The sequence below is a fragment of the Zonotrichia leucophrys genome, unplaced genomic scaffold (genome assembly GCF_028769735.1).
Source record: "Zonotrichia leucophrys gambelii isolate GWCS_2022_RI unplaced genomic scaffold, RI_Zleu_2.0 Scaffold_1049_16884, whole genome shotgun sequence".
Taxonomy (NCBI): Eukaryota; Metazoa; Chordata; class Aves; order Passeriformes; family Passerellidae; genus Zonotrichia; species Zonotrichia leucophrys.
The window spans coordinates 52-16,884 of record NW_026993254.1 but is presented as its reverse complement, the minus strand read 5'-3'; the positions used below and the strand labels follow the sequence as shown (position 1 = coordinate 16,884).

The following is a 16,833-nucleotide window of genomic DNA, read 5'->3' as shown; positions in this document are numbered from 1 at the left end:
CCAAGACCCTCGGGGGTCTCGGGCCCCCCACCCACCCTGGCTGTAGCCCAGCAGGTGCCCCCCGTGGGCAGCGTTGGGACCCCTCCCACAGCCCCAGGACCCCTCCCCATGAACCCAGGACCCCCAGGACCCCCATTCCCATACATGGGGACACTCAAAGACCCCTCCCCATTAACCCAGGACCCCCATTCCCATACATGGGGGGACTCAAAGACCCCTCCCCACTAACCAAGGACCCCTCCCCATTAACCCGGGGGTCTCAGGGGATCTCGGGACCCCCAGGACCCCCACCCACCCTGGCTGTAGCCCAGCAGGTGCCCCCTATGAACAGCCTGGGACCCCTCCCACAGCCCCGGGACCCCTCCCCATTAACCCAGGACCCCCGGGGGTCTCGGGCCCCCCACGCACCCTGGCTGTAGCCCAGCAGGTGCACCCCGTGGGCAGCGTTGGCCATGATGGGCGCCAGCGCCTGCCGGAACCCGGCCACCTGCAGCCAGAGCGGGCGCAGCGACGCCCCCCGGTCAAACAGGTCCAGCACCGTCACCTCCGTGCCAGGGTGGCTCTGAAATGGGGTGAAAAACACCGAAATTGGGGTCAGGACACAAAAAAATGGGGTCAGAAAGGTAAAAAATGGGGTTAGGGGCACCCAAAATGGGGTTAGAGACACCCAAAATGGGGTTAGGGGCACAGAAATGGGGTTAGGGGCACCAAAAATGGGATTGGAACCCCAAAAATGGGGTCAGAAAGGTAAAAAATGGGGTTAGGGGCACAGAAATGGGGTGGGAAACTCTAAAATTGGGGTCAGTGATGCCCCCCGGTCAAACAGGTCCAGCACCGTCACCTCCGTGCCCGGGTGGCTCTGGGGACACAGAAATGGGGTGAAAAACCCCGAAATTGGGGTCAGAAAGGTGAAAAATGGGGTCAGGGACCTCGAAAATGGGGTTAGGGGCACCAAAAATGGGGTCAGGACACAGAAAAAAGGGGTTTGAACCCCAAAAAATGGGGTCAGGGACGTGGTGTGGTCAAACGGGTCCAGCACCGTCACCTCCGTGCCTGGGTGGCTCTGAAATGGGCAAAAATGGGGTGAAAACCCCAAAATTGGGGTCAGAAAGGTGAAAAATGGGATCAGGGGCACCCAAAAATGGGGTTATAGACATGAAAAGTGGGGTTGGAACCCCAAAAAATGGGGTCAGGGACGTGGTGTGGTCAAACGGGTCCAGCACCGTCACCTCCGTGCCCGGGTGGCTCTGAAATGGGGCAAAAATGGGGTGAAAAACCCTGAAATTGGGGTCAGGACACAGAAAAATGGGGTCAGGGACCTCGAAAATGGGGTTAGGGGAACCCCAAAAAATGGGGTCAGGACACAGAAAAAAGGGGTTTGAACCCCAAAAAATGGATCAGGGACGCGGTGCGGTCAAACAGGTCCAGCACCGTCACCTCCGTGCCCGGGTGGCTCTGAAATGGGGTGAAAAACACCGAAATTGGGGTCAGAAAGGTGAAAAATGGGATCAGGGGCACCCAAAATGGGGTTATAGACATGAAAAGTGGGATTGGAACCCCAAAAATGGGGTCAGGACACAGAAAAATGGGGTTGGAACCCCAAAAAATGGGTCAGGGATGGCCCCCGGTCAAACAGGTCCAGCACCGTCACCTCCGTGCCCGGGTGGCTCTGAAAGGGGAAAAAATGGGGTGAAAAACCCCGAAATTGGGGTCAGAAAGGTGAAAAATGGGGTCAGAAAGGTAAAAAATGGGGTTTGGGGCACCCAAAATGGGGTTTGGGGTGTAAAAAATGGGGTTAGGGAGCCCATAATGGGTCAGGGACGGCCCCCGCTCAAACAGGTCCGGCACCGTCACCTCCGTGCCAGGGTGGCTCTGAAAGGGGAAAAAATGGGGTGAAAAACCCCGAAATTGGGGTCAGGACACAGAAAAATGGATCAGGGACCTCGAAAATGGGATTGGAACCCCAAAAATGGGGTCAGAAAGGTAAAAAATGGGGTTAGGGGCACCCAAAATGGGTCAGGGACGCGGCGCGGTCAAACAGGTCCAGCACCGTCACCTCCGTGCCTGGGTGGCTCTGAAAGGGGCAAAAATGGGGTGAAAAACCCAGAAATTGGGGTCAGAAAGGCAAAAAATGGGATCAGGGACCTCAAAAATGGGGTTAGGGGCACAGAAATAGGGTTTGGGGCACCAAAAATGGGATTGGAACCCCAAAATGGGTCAGGGACGGCCCCGGTCAAACAGGTCCAGCACCGTCACCTCCGTGCCTGGGTGGCTCTGAAAGGGGAAAAAATGGGGTGAAAAACCCCGAAATTGGGGTCAGGACAAAAAAAATGGGGCGAGAAACCCCTGAAATTGGGTTAGAGACAGGAAAAATGGGATTGGAACCCCAAAAAATGGGACAGGAACCCCAAAAAATGATCATGGAATGGCCAAAATTGGGGTGAGGGACACCCCCCGCTCAAACAGGTCCGGCACCGTCACCTCCGTGCCAGGGTGGCTCTGAAAGGGGAAAAAATGGGGTGAAAAACCCCGAAATTGGGGTCAGAATGCAAAAAAATGGGGTCAGAAAGGTAAAAAATGGGGTTAGGGGCACAGAAATGGGGTTGGAACCCCAAAAATGGGGTCAGGACACAGAAAAATGGGATTGGAACCCCCAAAATGGGTTTAGGGAGCCCAAAATTGGGGTCAGGACACAAAAAAATGGGGTGAGAAACCCCAAAAATGGCATCGAGACCCCAAAAAATGGGGTTAGAGACAGGAAAAATGGGATTGGAACCCCCAAAAATGGGATTGGAACCCCAAAAAATGGGATTGGAACCCCAAAAAATGGGATTGGAACCCCAAAAAAATGGGGTCAGGACACAAAAAAATGGGACAGGAACCCCAAAAAATGGGTTTAGGGAGCTCAAAATTGGGGTCAGGACACAGAAAATGGGGTGAGAAACCCCAAAAATGGGATTGGAACCCCCAAAAACAGATCGGGGTCCCTGACCCATTTTTGGGATATTTTGGGGATTTTTTTTAGGGCATTTTTAGGGTTATTTGGGGATATTTTGGGATATTTTTGGGGTGATTTAGGGATATTTTTAGGGATATTTTGGGGGTATTTTTGGTTGTTTTTAGAATATTTTTGGGTTGTTTTGGGGATATTTTCGGATATTTTGGGGATATTTTTAGGAATTATTTTTGGGGATATTTTTAGGATATTTTGGGGATATTTTAGGAATATTTTAGGGATATTTTGGGGATATTTTAGGGATATTTTCAGGATATTTTGGGGATATTTTTGGGGAGATTTTAGGGATATTTCAGGGATATTTTGGGGTATTTTTGGGATATTTTAGGAATATTTTAGGGGATATTTTGGGGATATTTCAGGGATATTTTTAGGATATTTTCAGGATATTTTTGGGGATATTTTAGGGATATTTTGGGGATATTTTGGGGATATTTTTGGGATATTTTGGGGATATTTTGGGATATTTTAGGGATATTTTGGGATATTTTAGGGATATTTTGGGGATATTTTCCGGGTATTTTAGGGATATTTTCAGGGTATTTTGGGGACATTTTCGGGGTGATTTGGGGGCGTTTCGGGGCTCCCACCTCGTTGATGAACTGCCGCAGGTGCCGGAGGATTTGGGGATATTTTGGGGATATTTTAGGGATATTTTGGGGTATTTTCGGGATATTTTTGGGATATTTTGGGGATATTTTAGGGATATTTTTAGGACATTTTCAGGATATTTTTGGGGATATTTTTTGGATATTTTTGGGATATTTTGGGGATATTTTGGGGATATTTTCTGGATATTTTCGGGGTATATTTAGGATATTTTTGGGGTGATTTGGGGATACTTTTGGGCTGATTTTGGGGATATTTTGGGGATATTTTCAGGATATTTTCAGGGTATTTTGGGGACATGTTTGGGGTTATTTCAGGGCGTTTCGGGGCTCCCACCTCGTTGATGAACTGCCGCAGGTGCCGGAAGTCGCTGGGGCTGTCGAACAGGCCGTGCACGATCACCACGGGCCGGAACGGCCCCGCCCCCTCCCCCCCGGCCGCGACCCCCGCCCCAAATCCCCCCGAAAAGGGGAGGGGGAGGGGGAGGAGGGGGAGGAGCAGCAGCAGCAGCAGCGCCGCCCCTCCCCCACCCGCGCGCCACAGCGCCGGCCGCATCTGAAAAGAGGGAAAAAATTAAAAAATTATTAATTAATTATTAATTAATGGGGGGAGGGGTCAAGGAAATCCCCCCAAAATCCCCCCTTCCCCTCCCCCACCCCCCCCCAAACGCGCGGCCGTGTTTACCTCCCGGCTTTCCCCTCCCCCCACCACGCCGACGTCACTTCCGGTACCTCTTAGCCCCGCCCCCTTTCTTGAAATCCCTCCCCCACCCCCATCGCGAGATTCGCGGGCCCCCCCCCACTATCGCGATAGACCAGGGTGATCCCGCCCCTCCCCCCACCCCGCTTGAGGGGATTCCCGCCTTATTTAACAAAGTGGGCGTGGCCTCGCTGTGTTGAGGGCGGGGTTTTGCTGTCCCACGCTGCGGCAGGGGGCGTGGCCTGCTCGGAGCGTGGGGGCGTGGCCAAAGCGGCTCCCGTCGCCTTCTTCAGGAAAGTGGGCGTGGCCTCTTTCAACAGAGGGCGGTGTTTCCCATTCGCTAAATGTAAGCGTGGTGTTTTCGGTGTGGGGGCGTGCCCAATGTTGGCTCCACCCCCTCAAGCCTCTCCCAGCCCCTCCCCGCCTTTTATAGCAAAGTGGGCGTGGCCTCTCTCTCAATGGAGGGGCGGAGTTTCCCCATTCACTGTAGAAGTGGGCGTGGCCTCCTCGGGAGTTTGTGGGCGTGGCCATCGCTGGGGGCGTGTCCTGGGCCGCCATGGGGCGCTCGCTGTGGGGCTGGGGGCGCCGCCGCCCCCCCCCAGGAACGGAGACCCCCAAAGTGAGGAGGGGTCGGGGTCGGGGGGGTGGGGGAGGGGCGGGGGAGGGTGGGGGAGGGGCCGGGGTGGGGGAGGGGCGGCGCTCGTGCGGGGCGGCACGTCCGCGCGAGGCGGGGGGGGGGGGGGGGGGATGGGAATTTGGGGGGGGGTCCCGTTAATTGGGGTTAATTGGGGAGGGGTCTGCGGTAATTAGAGTGGTCTCTATTAATTGGGGAGGGGTCCCCCGCTAATTTGGTAAATTGGGGAGGGGTTCCTGTTAGTTTGGGAAGGTCCCGGTAATTGGGGAGGGGTCCCGAGTGACTTTGGGGGGGTCGCCGTTAATTGGGTTAATTGGGGAGGGGGCTGCGTTAATTTAAGGGTCTCCGTTAATTGGGGAGGGGTCTCCGTTAATTTAAGGGGTCTCCGTTAATTGGGCAGGGCTCTCCGTTAATTGAAGGGGTCTCCGTTAATTGGGGAGGGTCCGTTAATTGGGGAGGGGTCCCGAGTGAGTTTGGGAGGGTCTCCATTAATTGGATTAATTGGGGAGGGGCTGCGTTAATTTGGTAAATTGGGGAGGGGTTCCTGTTAATTTGGGAGGGGTCCCGTTAATTGGGGAGGGGTCCGAGTGAGTTTGGGAGGGTCTCCATTAATTGGGTTAATTGGGGAGGGGCTGCGTTAATTTAAGGGGTCTCCGTTATATTGGCAGGGCTCTCCGTTAATTGAAGGGGTCTCCGTTAATTGGGGAGGGTCCCGTTAATTGGGGAGGGGTCCCGAGTGAGTTTTGGGAGGATCTCCATTAATTGGGTTAATTGGGGAGGGGTCTGCGTTAATTTAAGGGGTCTCCGTTAATTGGGGAGGGGTCTGCGTTAATTAGAGGGGTGTCCGTTAATTGGGGAGGGGTCTCGATTAATTAGAGGGGTCTCCGTTAATTGGGGAGGGTCCCGTTAATTGGGGAGGGGTCCCGAGTGATTTTGGGGGGGTCCTCGTTAATTGGGGAGGGGTCCCGAGTGATTCTGGGGGCTCCACGCTAATTACCGGAGGGTCGCGTTAATTGGGGAGGGGGCTGCGGTAGTTGTAGAAGTGTCTGAGTTAATTTAGAAGGGTTTCTGTTAATTGGGGAGGGTTTCCGTAAATTCCCGATATCCACATTAATTATCGATATCCCCTTAATTGCCCCCAACCCGTTAATTACCGATATCCTCATTAATTACCGATATCCCCTTAATTGCCCCCAGCCCGTTAATTGCCGATATCCCGTCAATAACTGATATCCCCGATAATTGCCTGTATCCCGTTAATTGCTGATATCGCCATTAATTACCGATATCCTCGTTAATTAGGGAGTCCCGAACCCTTTTAATTGGAGGGGGGGGGTCGCGTTAATTCCCCGTACCTCATTAATTCCAGCGGGGGGGGTCCCATTAATTTGAGATGTCCCCTTAATTACCGATATCCCGTTAATTGCTGATATCCCCATTAATTATCGATGTCCCCGTTAATTAGGGGTGTTCCTATTAATTGGGGGTCGGGTTCCCATGAATTCCCCACAGCCCGTTCGGGTGTCCCATTAATCACCAATAACTCATCAATTAACAATTTCCCGTTAATTAATCTGCCTCCCCATTACAGGCTGTTACCGGGGGGGTGCCTTGCCCCCCTCCCCAATTTGGGGGTGACCCTGGGGCGCCTCCTGGGCTGTTAATCACTCATTAATTACCAATAATTAATTAATTAACCCCACAGGCCGTTATCCCGCTCCCCAGTTTGGGGGCGACTCTCGGGCGCCTCCTGGGCTGTTAATCACTCATTAATTAACCAATCCCCGTTAATTAACAGGCCGTTATCCCGCTGCCCAGTCTGGGGGCGACTCTCGGGCGCCTCCTGGCGGCGCTCATTAACCAATACCCCATTAATTAACCAATCCCCGTTAATTAACAGGCCGTTATCCCGCTGCCCAGTCTGGGGGCGACTCTCGGGCGCCTCCTGGGCTGTTAATCACTCATTAATTAACCAATCCCCGTTAATTACACAGGCCGTTATCCCGCTGCCCACTTTGGGGGCGACTCTCGGGCGCCTCCTGGCGGCGCTCATTAACCAATAAGTCATTAATTACCAATAATTCATTAACCCCACAGGCCGTTATCCTGCTCCCCAGTTTGGGGGTGACTCTCGGGCGCCTCCTGGGCTGTTAATCATTCATTAATTACCAATAATTCATTAACCCTGCAGGCCGTTATCCCGCTGCCCAGTCTGGGGGCGACTCTCGGGCGCCTCCTGGGCTGTTAATCACTCATTAATTAACCAATCCCCGTTAATTACACAGGCCGTTATCCCGCTCCCCAGTCTGGGGGCGACTCTCGGGCGCCTCCTGGGCTGTTAATCACTCATTAATTAACCAATCCCCGTTAATTAACAGGCCGTTATCCCGCTCCCCACTCTGGGGGCGACTCTCGGGCGCCTCCTGGGCTGTTAATCACTCATTAATTAACCAATCCCCGTTAATTAACAGGCCGTTATCCCGCTCCCCAGTTTGGGGGCGACTCTCGGGCGCCTCCTGGGCTGTTAATCACTCATTAATTAACCAATCCCCGTTAATTAACAGGCCGTTATCCCGCTCCCCACTTTGGGGCGACTCTCGGGCGCCTCCTGGGCTGTTAATCACTCATTAATTAACCAATCCCCGTTAATTAACAGGCCGTTATCCCGCTCCCCAGTTTGGGGGCGACTCTCGGGCGCCTCCTGGGCTGTTAATCACTCATTAATTACCAATAATTAATTAATTAACAGGCCGTTATCCCGCTGCCCAGTCTGGGGGCGACTCTCGGGCGCCTCCTGGCGGCGCTCGAGGCGCTCGTGGCCCCCCCGGACCGGGCCCGCGCGCGGCGCCTCGTGCGCGACTTTGGCGCGCCGGGGGGGGCGGGGCCGCGGCTGCAGGAGCGCCTGCGCAGAACCCGCCCCGCCCCCCCCCGCCTGCCCGTGAGTGACACCCCCCCCCCCCGAAATTGAGGAGGGGGCTTGGGGGGGGTTGGGTTTGGGGGGGTTTGAGGGGTTTTGGGGGGGTGTTGAGGGGTTTTAGGGAGATTTTGGGGGTCTTGGGGGGGTTTTGGGGGGAATTTGGGGGGTCTTGGGGAATTTTAGGGAGTTTTGGGGTGTCTTGAGGGTTTTTAGGTGGACTTTGGGGGTCTTGAGGGTTTTTAGGGGAGATTTTGGGGGTCTAGGGGGGATTTTTGGGGTTTGGGAGGTTTTAGGGGGGAATTTGGGGGGTCTTGGGGGGTTTGAGGGGTTTTGGGGTGGGATTTGGGGGGTTTTGGGGGGGTCTTGAGGGTTTTTAGGGGAGCTTTTGGGGGTCTTGGGAAGCTTTAGGGGGGAATTTGGGGGGGTTTGAGGGGTGTTGGGGTGGGTTTTGGGGGGATTTGGGGGGTTTTGGAGGGATTTTTGGGGGGTTTTGGGCGGCATTTTGGGGGTCTTGGGGGGGTTGGGAGGTTTTAGGGGGGATTTTGGGGGGTTTTGGGGGGGTCTTGAGGGTTTTTAGGGGGGGATTTTGGGGGTCTTGGGGGGATTTTGGGGGTTTTTGGGGGGAATTTGGGGGGTTTTGGGGGAGTTTTGAGGGGTGTTGGGGTGGGATTTGGGGGGTGTTGGGTGTGGTTTTGGGGGGAATGTGGGGGGTCTTGGGGGGAATTTAAGGGTTTTGGGGGGATTTTTAGGGGGTTTGGGGTGTGGTTTGAGGGATTTTGGGGGGAATTTGGGGGGTTTGAGGGGGTCTTGGAGGAGTTTGGGGGGTTAGGGGAGGATTTAGGGGGGTCATAAGGGAAATATGGGGGATTTTTGGGGAGGTTTGAGCAGGATTTGGGGGATCTTGGGGGGGTCTTAAGGGGGTTTGAGGGGGTCTTAGAGGTGATTTTGGGGAGGATTTAAGGGGTTTTAGGGGTTTTGGGGGGGATTTTGGGGGCTTTTGGGGGTCTTTGGGGATCTGGGGGGGTTTTAAGCGGGTTTAGGAGGGGCTTGGGGGGTTTTGAGGGAGTTTTGGGGAGATTTTGGGGGGTCTTGGAGGAGGTTTGGGGGTCTTGGGGGGGGAATTTGGTGGGGATTTTTGGGGGTCTTGGGGGAGGTTTGAGGGGGTCTTGAGAGTTTTTTGGGGGGTTTTGAGAGGTTTGGGGTGGGATTTGGGGGGTCCTGGGGGGTCTCGGGGATTTGGGGACTCCTCCCCAATTTCGGGGGTCTCTCGGGGGGGGAGGGGTCTCAGGAGTGACCCTGGGTGGTCCCAGTTGTGAACTGGGAATTTGAGGAGGAATTTTGGGGGGAATCTCGGGATTTTGGGGGGTCTCTGGGGATTTGGGGACCCCTCCCCGGATCTCGGGGACCCCTCCCCAATTTCGGGGGTCTCTCGGGGGTCTCAGGAGTGGCCCTGGGGCTCCAGCGAGCGCCTCCCCCTGCCCGTGCACACCAGCGCGGGGCTGGCGCTGCCCCCGCGGGACTGGGAGGACTGGAGGGGGCAGCTCTGGTGAGACTGGGGGGGAACTGGGGATACTGGGATGGACTGGGAGGGACTGGGAGGAACTGGGATGGACTGGGAGGGAGTGGGAGGGACTGGGTTAAACTGGGAGGGAATGGGTTAAACTGGGAGGGACTGGGATCAAACTGGGGTGGACTGGGAGGGACTGGGAGGGGATTTGGGGATACTGGGAGGGACTGGGAGGGACTGGGATCAAACTGGGAGGGACTGGGAGGGGTTTGAATTAAACTGGGATGGACTGGGAGGGAGTGGGAGGAACTGGGATGGACTGGGATCAAACTGGGATGGACTGGTTTATACTGGGAGGGACTGGGTTAAACTGGGAGGGACTGGGAGAGGATTTGGGGGGGACTGGGATCAAACTGGAGGGAACTGGGGATACTGGGAGGGACTGGGGGGAGCTGGGAGGGAAACTGGGATGGACTGGGAGGGACTGGGATCAAACTGGAATGGACTGGGACGGACTGGGAGGGGTTTGGATTAAACTGGGATGGACTGGGAGGGACTGGGAGGAGTTTGGATTAAACTGGGATGGACTGGGAGGGAGTGGGAGGAACTGGGATGGACTGGGATCAAACTGGGAGGGACTGGGAGGGACTGGGTTAAACTGGGAGGGGTTTGGATTAAACTGGGATCAAACTGGGATGGACTGGAGGGGGCAGCTCTGGTGAGACTGGGGGGACTGGGAGGGACTGGGTTAAACTGGGAGGGACTGGGATCAAACTGGGAGGGACTGGGAGGGGATTTGGTGATACTGGGTTAAACTGGGAGGGACTGGGAATGGACTGGGATGGACTGGAATCAAACTGGGATGGACTGGGAGGGACTGGGAGAGGATTTGGGGGGGACTGGGATCAAACTGGAGGGAACTGGGGATACTGGGAGGGACTGGGGGGAGCTGGGAGGAACTGGGAGAGAGTGGAATCAAGCTGGGAGGGACTGGGAAGGGATTGGGAATGGACTGGGACAGACTGGGACGGACTGGGATGGAAATGGGATTGACTGGGAGGGAACTGGGATCAAACTGGGGTGAACTGGGAGGGACTGGGAGGCACTGGGATCAAACTGGGATGGACTGGGAGGGGTTTCGGTTAAACTGGGATTGACTGGGAGGGGATTGGGAGTGACTGGGTTAAACTGGGATGGACTGGGAGCAATTGGGATCAAACTGGGATGGGATTGGGGATACTGGGACGGACTGGGAATGGGTGTGGGATGGACTGGGAGAGAATTGGGTTAAACTGGGAGGGACTGGGAGGGACTGGGAATGAACTGGAGGGACTGGGACAGACTGGGAGCGACTGGAATCAAACTGGGACAGACTGGGAGAGAGTGGGACCAAACTGGGATGGACTGGGTTAAACTGGGAGGGACTGGGAGGGACTGGAATCAAACTGGGATGGACTGGGATCAAACTGGGATCAAACTGGGAGGGAACTGGGAGGTTCACTGGTGTTACTGGTTCTTCACCAGTTCCTTACTGGTCTTTTACTGGTCCATACTGGTCCATACTGGTTTATACTGGTTTATACTGGTGCAGGTTCGCCGCCCGGCTCCTCTCAGGGGTTCTGGACTATCGGGAGCAGCTCCAGAGGTGATTTTGGGGACAAATTTGGGATTTTTCAGAAATTTTGGGGTTTCTGTTGGTTATTTTTGGGGGGTGGTTTATTGGGGTTTTTTGGGTTTTTTTTTTTTTTTTGTTTGTTTGTTTGTTGTGGCTTTTTGGGTTTTATTGATTTATTTTTGGGATTTCAGGTCCTGGGTGAGATTTGGGGGATTTTTAGGGATTTTTGGTTTTTTTTTTTTCATTTTTTTTTAAATTTTTTTTTGTTTTCTTTTAGTTTTTATTGGGATTTTTGGGGAATTTTTTGGGTCTTTTTGGTTTTCTTTTGGGATTTCAGGTGCTGAGATTTTTGAGATATTTTCAAGGGTTTCAATGGGGATTTTTTTGGGGTTTTTTTTGATTTTTTTTTTCAGGCCACCTTTGGGTGCGATTTTTGGGTTATTTATTGCGATTTTTGGTCATTTTTTTCATTTTTTTGCCATTTTTGAACGGGGTTTTTTTTGGGTTTTTTTGGGATTTTTGGGGGGTCCCTGAGCCTGTGCCCCCTCCCCACAGCCGTGACCCCCCCGAGCCGTGGCTCCAGGCCGCCTTTGGGTGCGAGTTTTGGGTTATTTAATGCGATTTTTTGTCATTTTTTCATTTTTTGAGCTTTTTGAACGCGATTTTTTTTTAATTTGGGCATTTTTGGGGTAAAATTTGGGCATTTTTGGGGTGTCCCCCTCTCCCCACAGCCGTGACCCCCCCGAGCCGTGGCTCCGGGCCGCCTTTGGGTGCGAATTTTTGGGTTATTTAATGCGATTTTTGGTAATTTTTTCATTTTTTGAGCTTTTTGAACGGGGTTTTTTTTAAATTTGGGCATTTTTGGGGGGTCCCTGACCCGGTGCCCCCTCCCCACAGCCGTGACCCCCCCGAGCCGTGGCTCCGGGCCGCCTTTGGGTGCGATTTTTGGGTTATTTAATGCGATTTTTTGTAATTTTTTCATTTTTTGAGCTTTTTGAACGGGATTTTTTTTAAATTCGGGCATTTTTGGGGGGTCCCTGAGCCTGTGCCCCCTCCCCACAGCCGTGACCCCCCGAGCCGTGGCTCCGGGCAGCCTTTGAGTGTGAATTTTGGGTTATTTAATGAGATTTTTTGGTCATTTTTTGCCATTTTTGAACGGGGTTTTTTGGGTTTTTTGGGGTTTTTGGGGGGTCCCTGAGCCTGTGCCCCCTCCCCACAGCCGTGACCCCCCCGAGCCGTGGCTCCGGGCCGCCATTGGGGGCTGCTGGGTGCGATTTTTGGGTTATTTAATGCGATTTTTGGTAATTTTTTCATTTTTTGCCATTTTCGAACGGGATTTTTTTTAAATTTGGGCATTTTTGGGGGGTCCCTGAGCCTGTGCCCCCTCCCCACAGCCGTGACCCCCCCGAGCCGTGGCTCCAGGCCGCTTTCGGGGGCTGTCGGGTCCCGGGGCCCCGGCGGGACGAGGTCCTGAGGGTCCCCCCGGGGGCCCCGCCCCCCCGTTCGTCACCGTCAGCAGCAACGGCCAGGTGGGGGGGGGGCAGGGGGCGGGGCCTGGCGGGAAATTTGGGGGGGGTCCTGGGGGGGGATTTGGGGGATTTTGGGGGGGATTTTCGGGATTTTGGGGTTTTTGGGGTTCTAAGGGGATTTGGGGAGGGGGCTTGGGGTGATTTTGGGGGGGATCCGGGGTGATTTTTGAGGATTTTGGGGGTTTTGGGGGGATTTGAGGATTTTGGGGGGGTCCTGGGGGGGATTTGGGGGATTTTGAAGGGATTTTGGGGGGGATTTTCGGGATTTTGGGGTCCTAAGGGGATTTGGGGAGGGGGGCTTTGGGGGGATTTTGGGGGGGGATCCGGGGGATTTTTGAGGATTTTGGGGGTTTTGGGGGGATTTGAGGATTTTGGGGGGGTCCTGGGGGGGATTTTGGGGGAGTTTGGGAAGGTTTGGGGCAATTTTGGGGCGATTTTGGGGGGTTTTGGGGAGGTTTGGGGGGTCCTGGGGAGTTTCAGGGGGTATTTGGGGGGTTGGAGGGATTTGGGGGGGGGGGGGATTTAAGGGATTTTTGGGGAGTTTGGGAGAGGATCTGGGAAGGTTTTGGGGCAATTTTTGGGGGGGATTTTGGGGGGATCTGGGGAGGTTTGGGGGGATTTGAGAGGATTTCGGGGCATTTGGGGGGTTTGGGAGGAAATTTGGGGTTTTTTTGGAGATTTTGGGGGGTCATGAGGGGGTTTTGGGGGGGGGATTTGGGAAGCTTTGGGGGGATTTGAGGGGATTTTTGGGGGGATTTGGGGGGTCCTGAGGGGGAAATTATGGGAAATTTTTTGGCTTCTGGGGAGGGTTTGAGGGGGATTTAGGGGGGTCCTTGGGAGGATTTTTTGGGGAGGGTCCGGACCCATTTTCACCCATTTTAACCCCAATTTCCCCTCTTTTTTTCCCTCATTTCCCTCCCGTTTCACCCCAAATTTCGGGGGTCTCCCCCCCCCAAAGTTTTTCCTGGTGGGGGTCGCGACCCCTCGGGCCGGCCCCTCCCCCCCCCCGCCCTGCTCGCGGCCTTGGGGGGGCTCCGGGTGCGCGCGGGGGGGGGCGGGGCCCGAGCCCACCCCCCCGTGGGGCTCCTGACGGGGCAGCAGCGCCGCGAGTGGGGGCGGAGCTACGGCAGCATGATGAGAGGTGAGGGGGCGGGGCCTAAACGGGGCGGGGCCTAAATGGGTGTGATCAGGGTGGGGCTCGGTGGGAGATTTGGGGAAAATTTTGGTGATTTTTGGTATTTTTGCGGGGGATTTTTAGGGTAAAATGGTGCTTTAGGGGCGGGGTTTCATCTGTTGTGGGTGGAGCTTAAATGGGTGTGGTCAGGGCGTGGCCCAGGTGGGGCTGGGAGGGGATTTGGGGGAAAATGTTGGGATTTTTTTATTTATTTTTGGGGGAATTCTGGGGTTTTAGGGGGGGAACATTAGGATTTGTGGGCGTGGTTTCAGTTTATGGGGGTGGGGCTTAATTGGGTGTGGTCAGGGTGGAGCTGGGTGAGAAATTTGGGGAAAATTTCGGTGATTTTTGGGTGATTTTTGGTATTTTTTGGGGGGGATTTTTAGGGTAAAATGGTGCTTTAGGGGCGGGGTTTCATCTGCTGTGGGTGGAGCTTAAATGGGTGTGGTCTGAGCGTGGCCCAGGTGGGGCTGGGAGGGGATTTGGGGGAAAATTTTGGGATTTTTTAATTTATTTTTGGGGGAGTTTTGGGGTTTTAGGGGGATTTGGGGAGGGAACATTAGGATTTGTGGGCGTGGTTTCAGTTTATGGGGGTGGGGCCAAATTAGGTGCGGTCAGGGTGGGAAATTGGGGGAAAATTTCGGTGATTTTTGGTATTTTTGGGGGTGATTTTTAGGGTAAAATGGTGCTTTAGGGGCGGGGTTTCATCTGCTGTGGGTGGAGCTTAAATGGGTGTGGTCAGGGCGTGGCCCAGGTGGGGCTGGGAGGGGATTTGGGGGAAAATTTTGGGATTTTTGGGTGATTTTCGGTATTTTGGGGGGAAAATGGGAGGAGCGAGTAAATTTGTGAGCGGGGCTTAATATAAAAAACAATTAAAAGGGGTGGGGCTTATTTGGGTGTGACCCAGGTGTGGCCACGAGGGTTTTTGGAACCTTTTTGGCCAATTTTGGGTGTGGGCAGGGTCTCAATTTTGGCGCGAAAACGCAGGAATTTTAGAATATTCATGGGCGTGGCCCTGAGTGGGCGTGGCCTCATTTTGGGCTCAGATTTTAGGCGGGAAAAATCCCTTTGGAAGTGGGCGTGGCTTCCATTTCCCGCCTATTTCTGGGTGGTAAAACCACCCAATTTGTGGGTGGGCGTGTCCAATGGAAGCCCCGCCCCTCGCTGAAAGGAAAAGTGGGCGTGTCTAACGTTAGCCACGCCCCCAGACCGGCTAAGCCGCGCCTCCCTGGGGCGGATCCAGAGGAGCCTCCTGGTGCTGAGCTTGGACTCACCTGTGCTGGCCCCGCCCGGTGGGCGTGGCCCCGAGGGCGTGGCCGCCCAGGTGCTGCACGGGGGCGGGGCCAACGCCAACAGCGCCAATCGCTGGTGGGACAAGACCCTGCAGGTGGGCGGGGCTTCGGAGGGGGCGGGGTTAAACCTTGGTGGGCGGGGCCTCACCTGTTACATTTCCTTTGGGGTGGGACAAGACCCTGCAGGTGGGCGGGGCTTCGGAGGGGGCGGGGTTAAACCTTGGTGGGCGGGGCCTCACCTGCTAAATTTCATTTGGGGTGGGACAAGAGCCTGCAGGTGGGCGGGGCTTCGGCTGGGGGTGGGGTTACACCTATAGGGGCGGGGTTAAACCTGTGTGGGCGGGGGTTAAATCTTTGTGGGCATGGCTTTAGGTTGGAGGCGTGGCTTTGGATGGGGCGGGGTCAAACCCGCTAAATTTTATTTGGGGTGGGATAAGACCCTACAGGTGGGCGTGGCTTCCCGTGGGGGCGGGGTTTTACCCTTTTTTGGATTTTTTGGGGCAATTGAAAAAAATTTTGGGGGCACAGTGGGCGTGGCCAGGTGCGCTCACCTGCCCAGGTGTGTCCAGGTGTTTCCGGCTGTGACTTTCACCAGAATTTCCCATTTTCCCCAGGTTTTCTTGGCCTTTTTTTTGGGTATATTTTGGGTATTTTTGGGGTTTTTTTGGGTGGGATTTTTTGGTAGAAGTGGGCGTGGCCAGCCTGGCTCACCTGCCCAGGTGTGTCCAGGTGTTCCAAGGCGTGGCTCTCACCTGGAACCAATCAGAATTTCCCATTTCCCCTGGATTTTCTTGGGCTTTTTTTTGGGTGCTTTTCGGGTATTTTGGTTGGGATTTTTTTTGGTACAAGTGGGCGTGGCCAGCCTGGCTCACCTGCCCAGGTGTGTCCAGGTGTTTCCGGCTGTGACTTTCACCAGAATTTCCCATTTTCCCCAGGTTTTCTTGGCCTTTTTTTGGGGTCTATTTTGGGTACTTTTGGGCTTTTTTGGGTGGGATTTTTTTGCAGAAGTGGGCGTGGCCAGCCTGGCTCACCTGGCCAGGTGCGTGCCCCTCCCCCCAGGTGGTGATTGGCCAGGACGGCACCTGCGGCGCCCTATGGGACCCGGCCGTCATCGACGGCGCCGTCGTCTCCGAGCTGCTCGACCACGCCCTGGAGCACAGGTGAGCCGGGTGGGCGTGGCTTAGCCACAAACCACGCCCCCTTTCCAAACCTCACCTGCGCTCAGGTGTGTGTGTGTGCGCTCTGCTTCCCCAGCCGCCGCTTAGGCCCCGCCCCCTCCCTGGAGGCCACGCCCCCTTTGCCCCCCCCGCAGCGGCTCCGTTTCAGCGTCGGCCCCGAGCTGGTGGCGCAGGTGGAGCGGGCCAAGAAACACCTGGACAGGTGAGGGAGGGGGGGGTGGGAGGGGCTTGAGAAGGGGTCAGGGGGAGGGGCCTAGGCGTGACCACGCCCTCGCCCCTCCCCCAGCCTGGCGGCGGACGTGGACGTTCATTGCTTCAGCCACGAGGGGTTCGGAGAGGGGGCGGGGCCACGGGCGGAGGCCGTGGTGCAGGTGGGGCTGCAGGTGGCGTTCTACAGGTGAGGTGGTGGGGCTAAACCCGGGGGGGCGGGGCTACACCTGGGGGAGGGGCTACACCTGGGGGCAGGGCCATAACAGGGGGAAGGGGCTACAGGTGGGGCTGCAGGTGGCGTTCTACAGGTGAGGGGGCGGGGCTACAGGTGAGGGGTGGGGCTAAACATGGAGGCGGGGCTAAACGTGGGAGGGGGCGGAGTCACACCTTGGGACGGGCAGGGAGAGGAGAGGGGGCGGGGCCCAGGGCAGGGGGCGTGGTGCAGGTGGGGCT

The 16,833-nt window shown here is 55.4% G+C and overlaps 2 protein-coding genes across 2 annotated transcripts; one reads left to right on the top strand and one right to left on the bottom strand.

Annotated features, from left to right (window-relative positions):
• Positions 1–408: 408 nt before the first annotated feature.
• Positions 409–4,401, bottom strand: PPT2 (palmitoyl-protein thioesterase 2; the record flags this gene model as incomplete). The annotated part of the gene is made up of 3 exons (XM_064701633.1): positions 4,396–4,401; positions 3,962–4,180; positions 409–562 (listed from the first exon to the last, which is right to left on the bottom strand). Coding segments are annotated over exons 1-3 (379 nt in total), but the record flags the coding sequence as incomplete, so codon positions are not given.
• A 469-nt stretch (positions 4,402–4,870) lies between these two features.
• Positions 4,871–16,567, top strand: LOC135442086 (carnitine O-acetyltransferase-like; the record flags this gene model as incomplete). The annotated part of the gene is given in 11 exon segments (XM_064701634.1): positions 4,871–4,943; positions 7,708–7,896; positions 9,318–9,421; positions 10,974–11,027; positions 12,392–12,495; positions 12,498–12,554; positions 13,485–13,667; positions 14,909–15,087; positions 16,052–16,152; positions 16,247–16,372; positions 16,457–16,567. Coding segments are annotated over 11 exon segments (1,271 nt in total), but the record flags the coding sequence as incomplete, so codon positions are not given.
• Between the last annotated feature and the right edge of the window lie 266 nt (positions 16,568–16,833).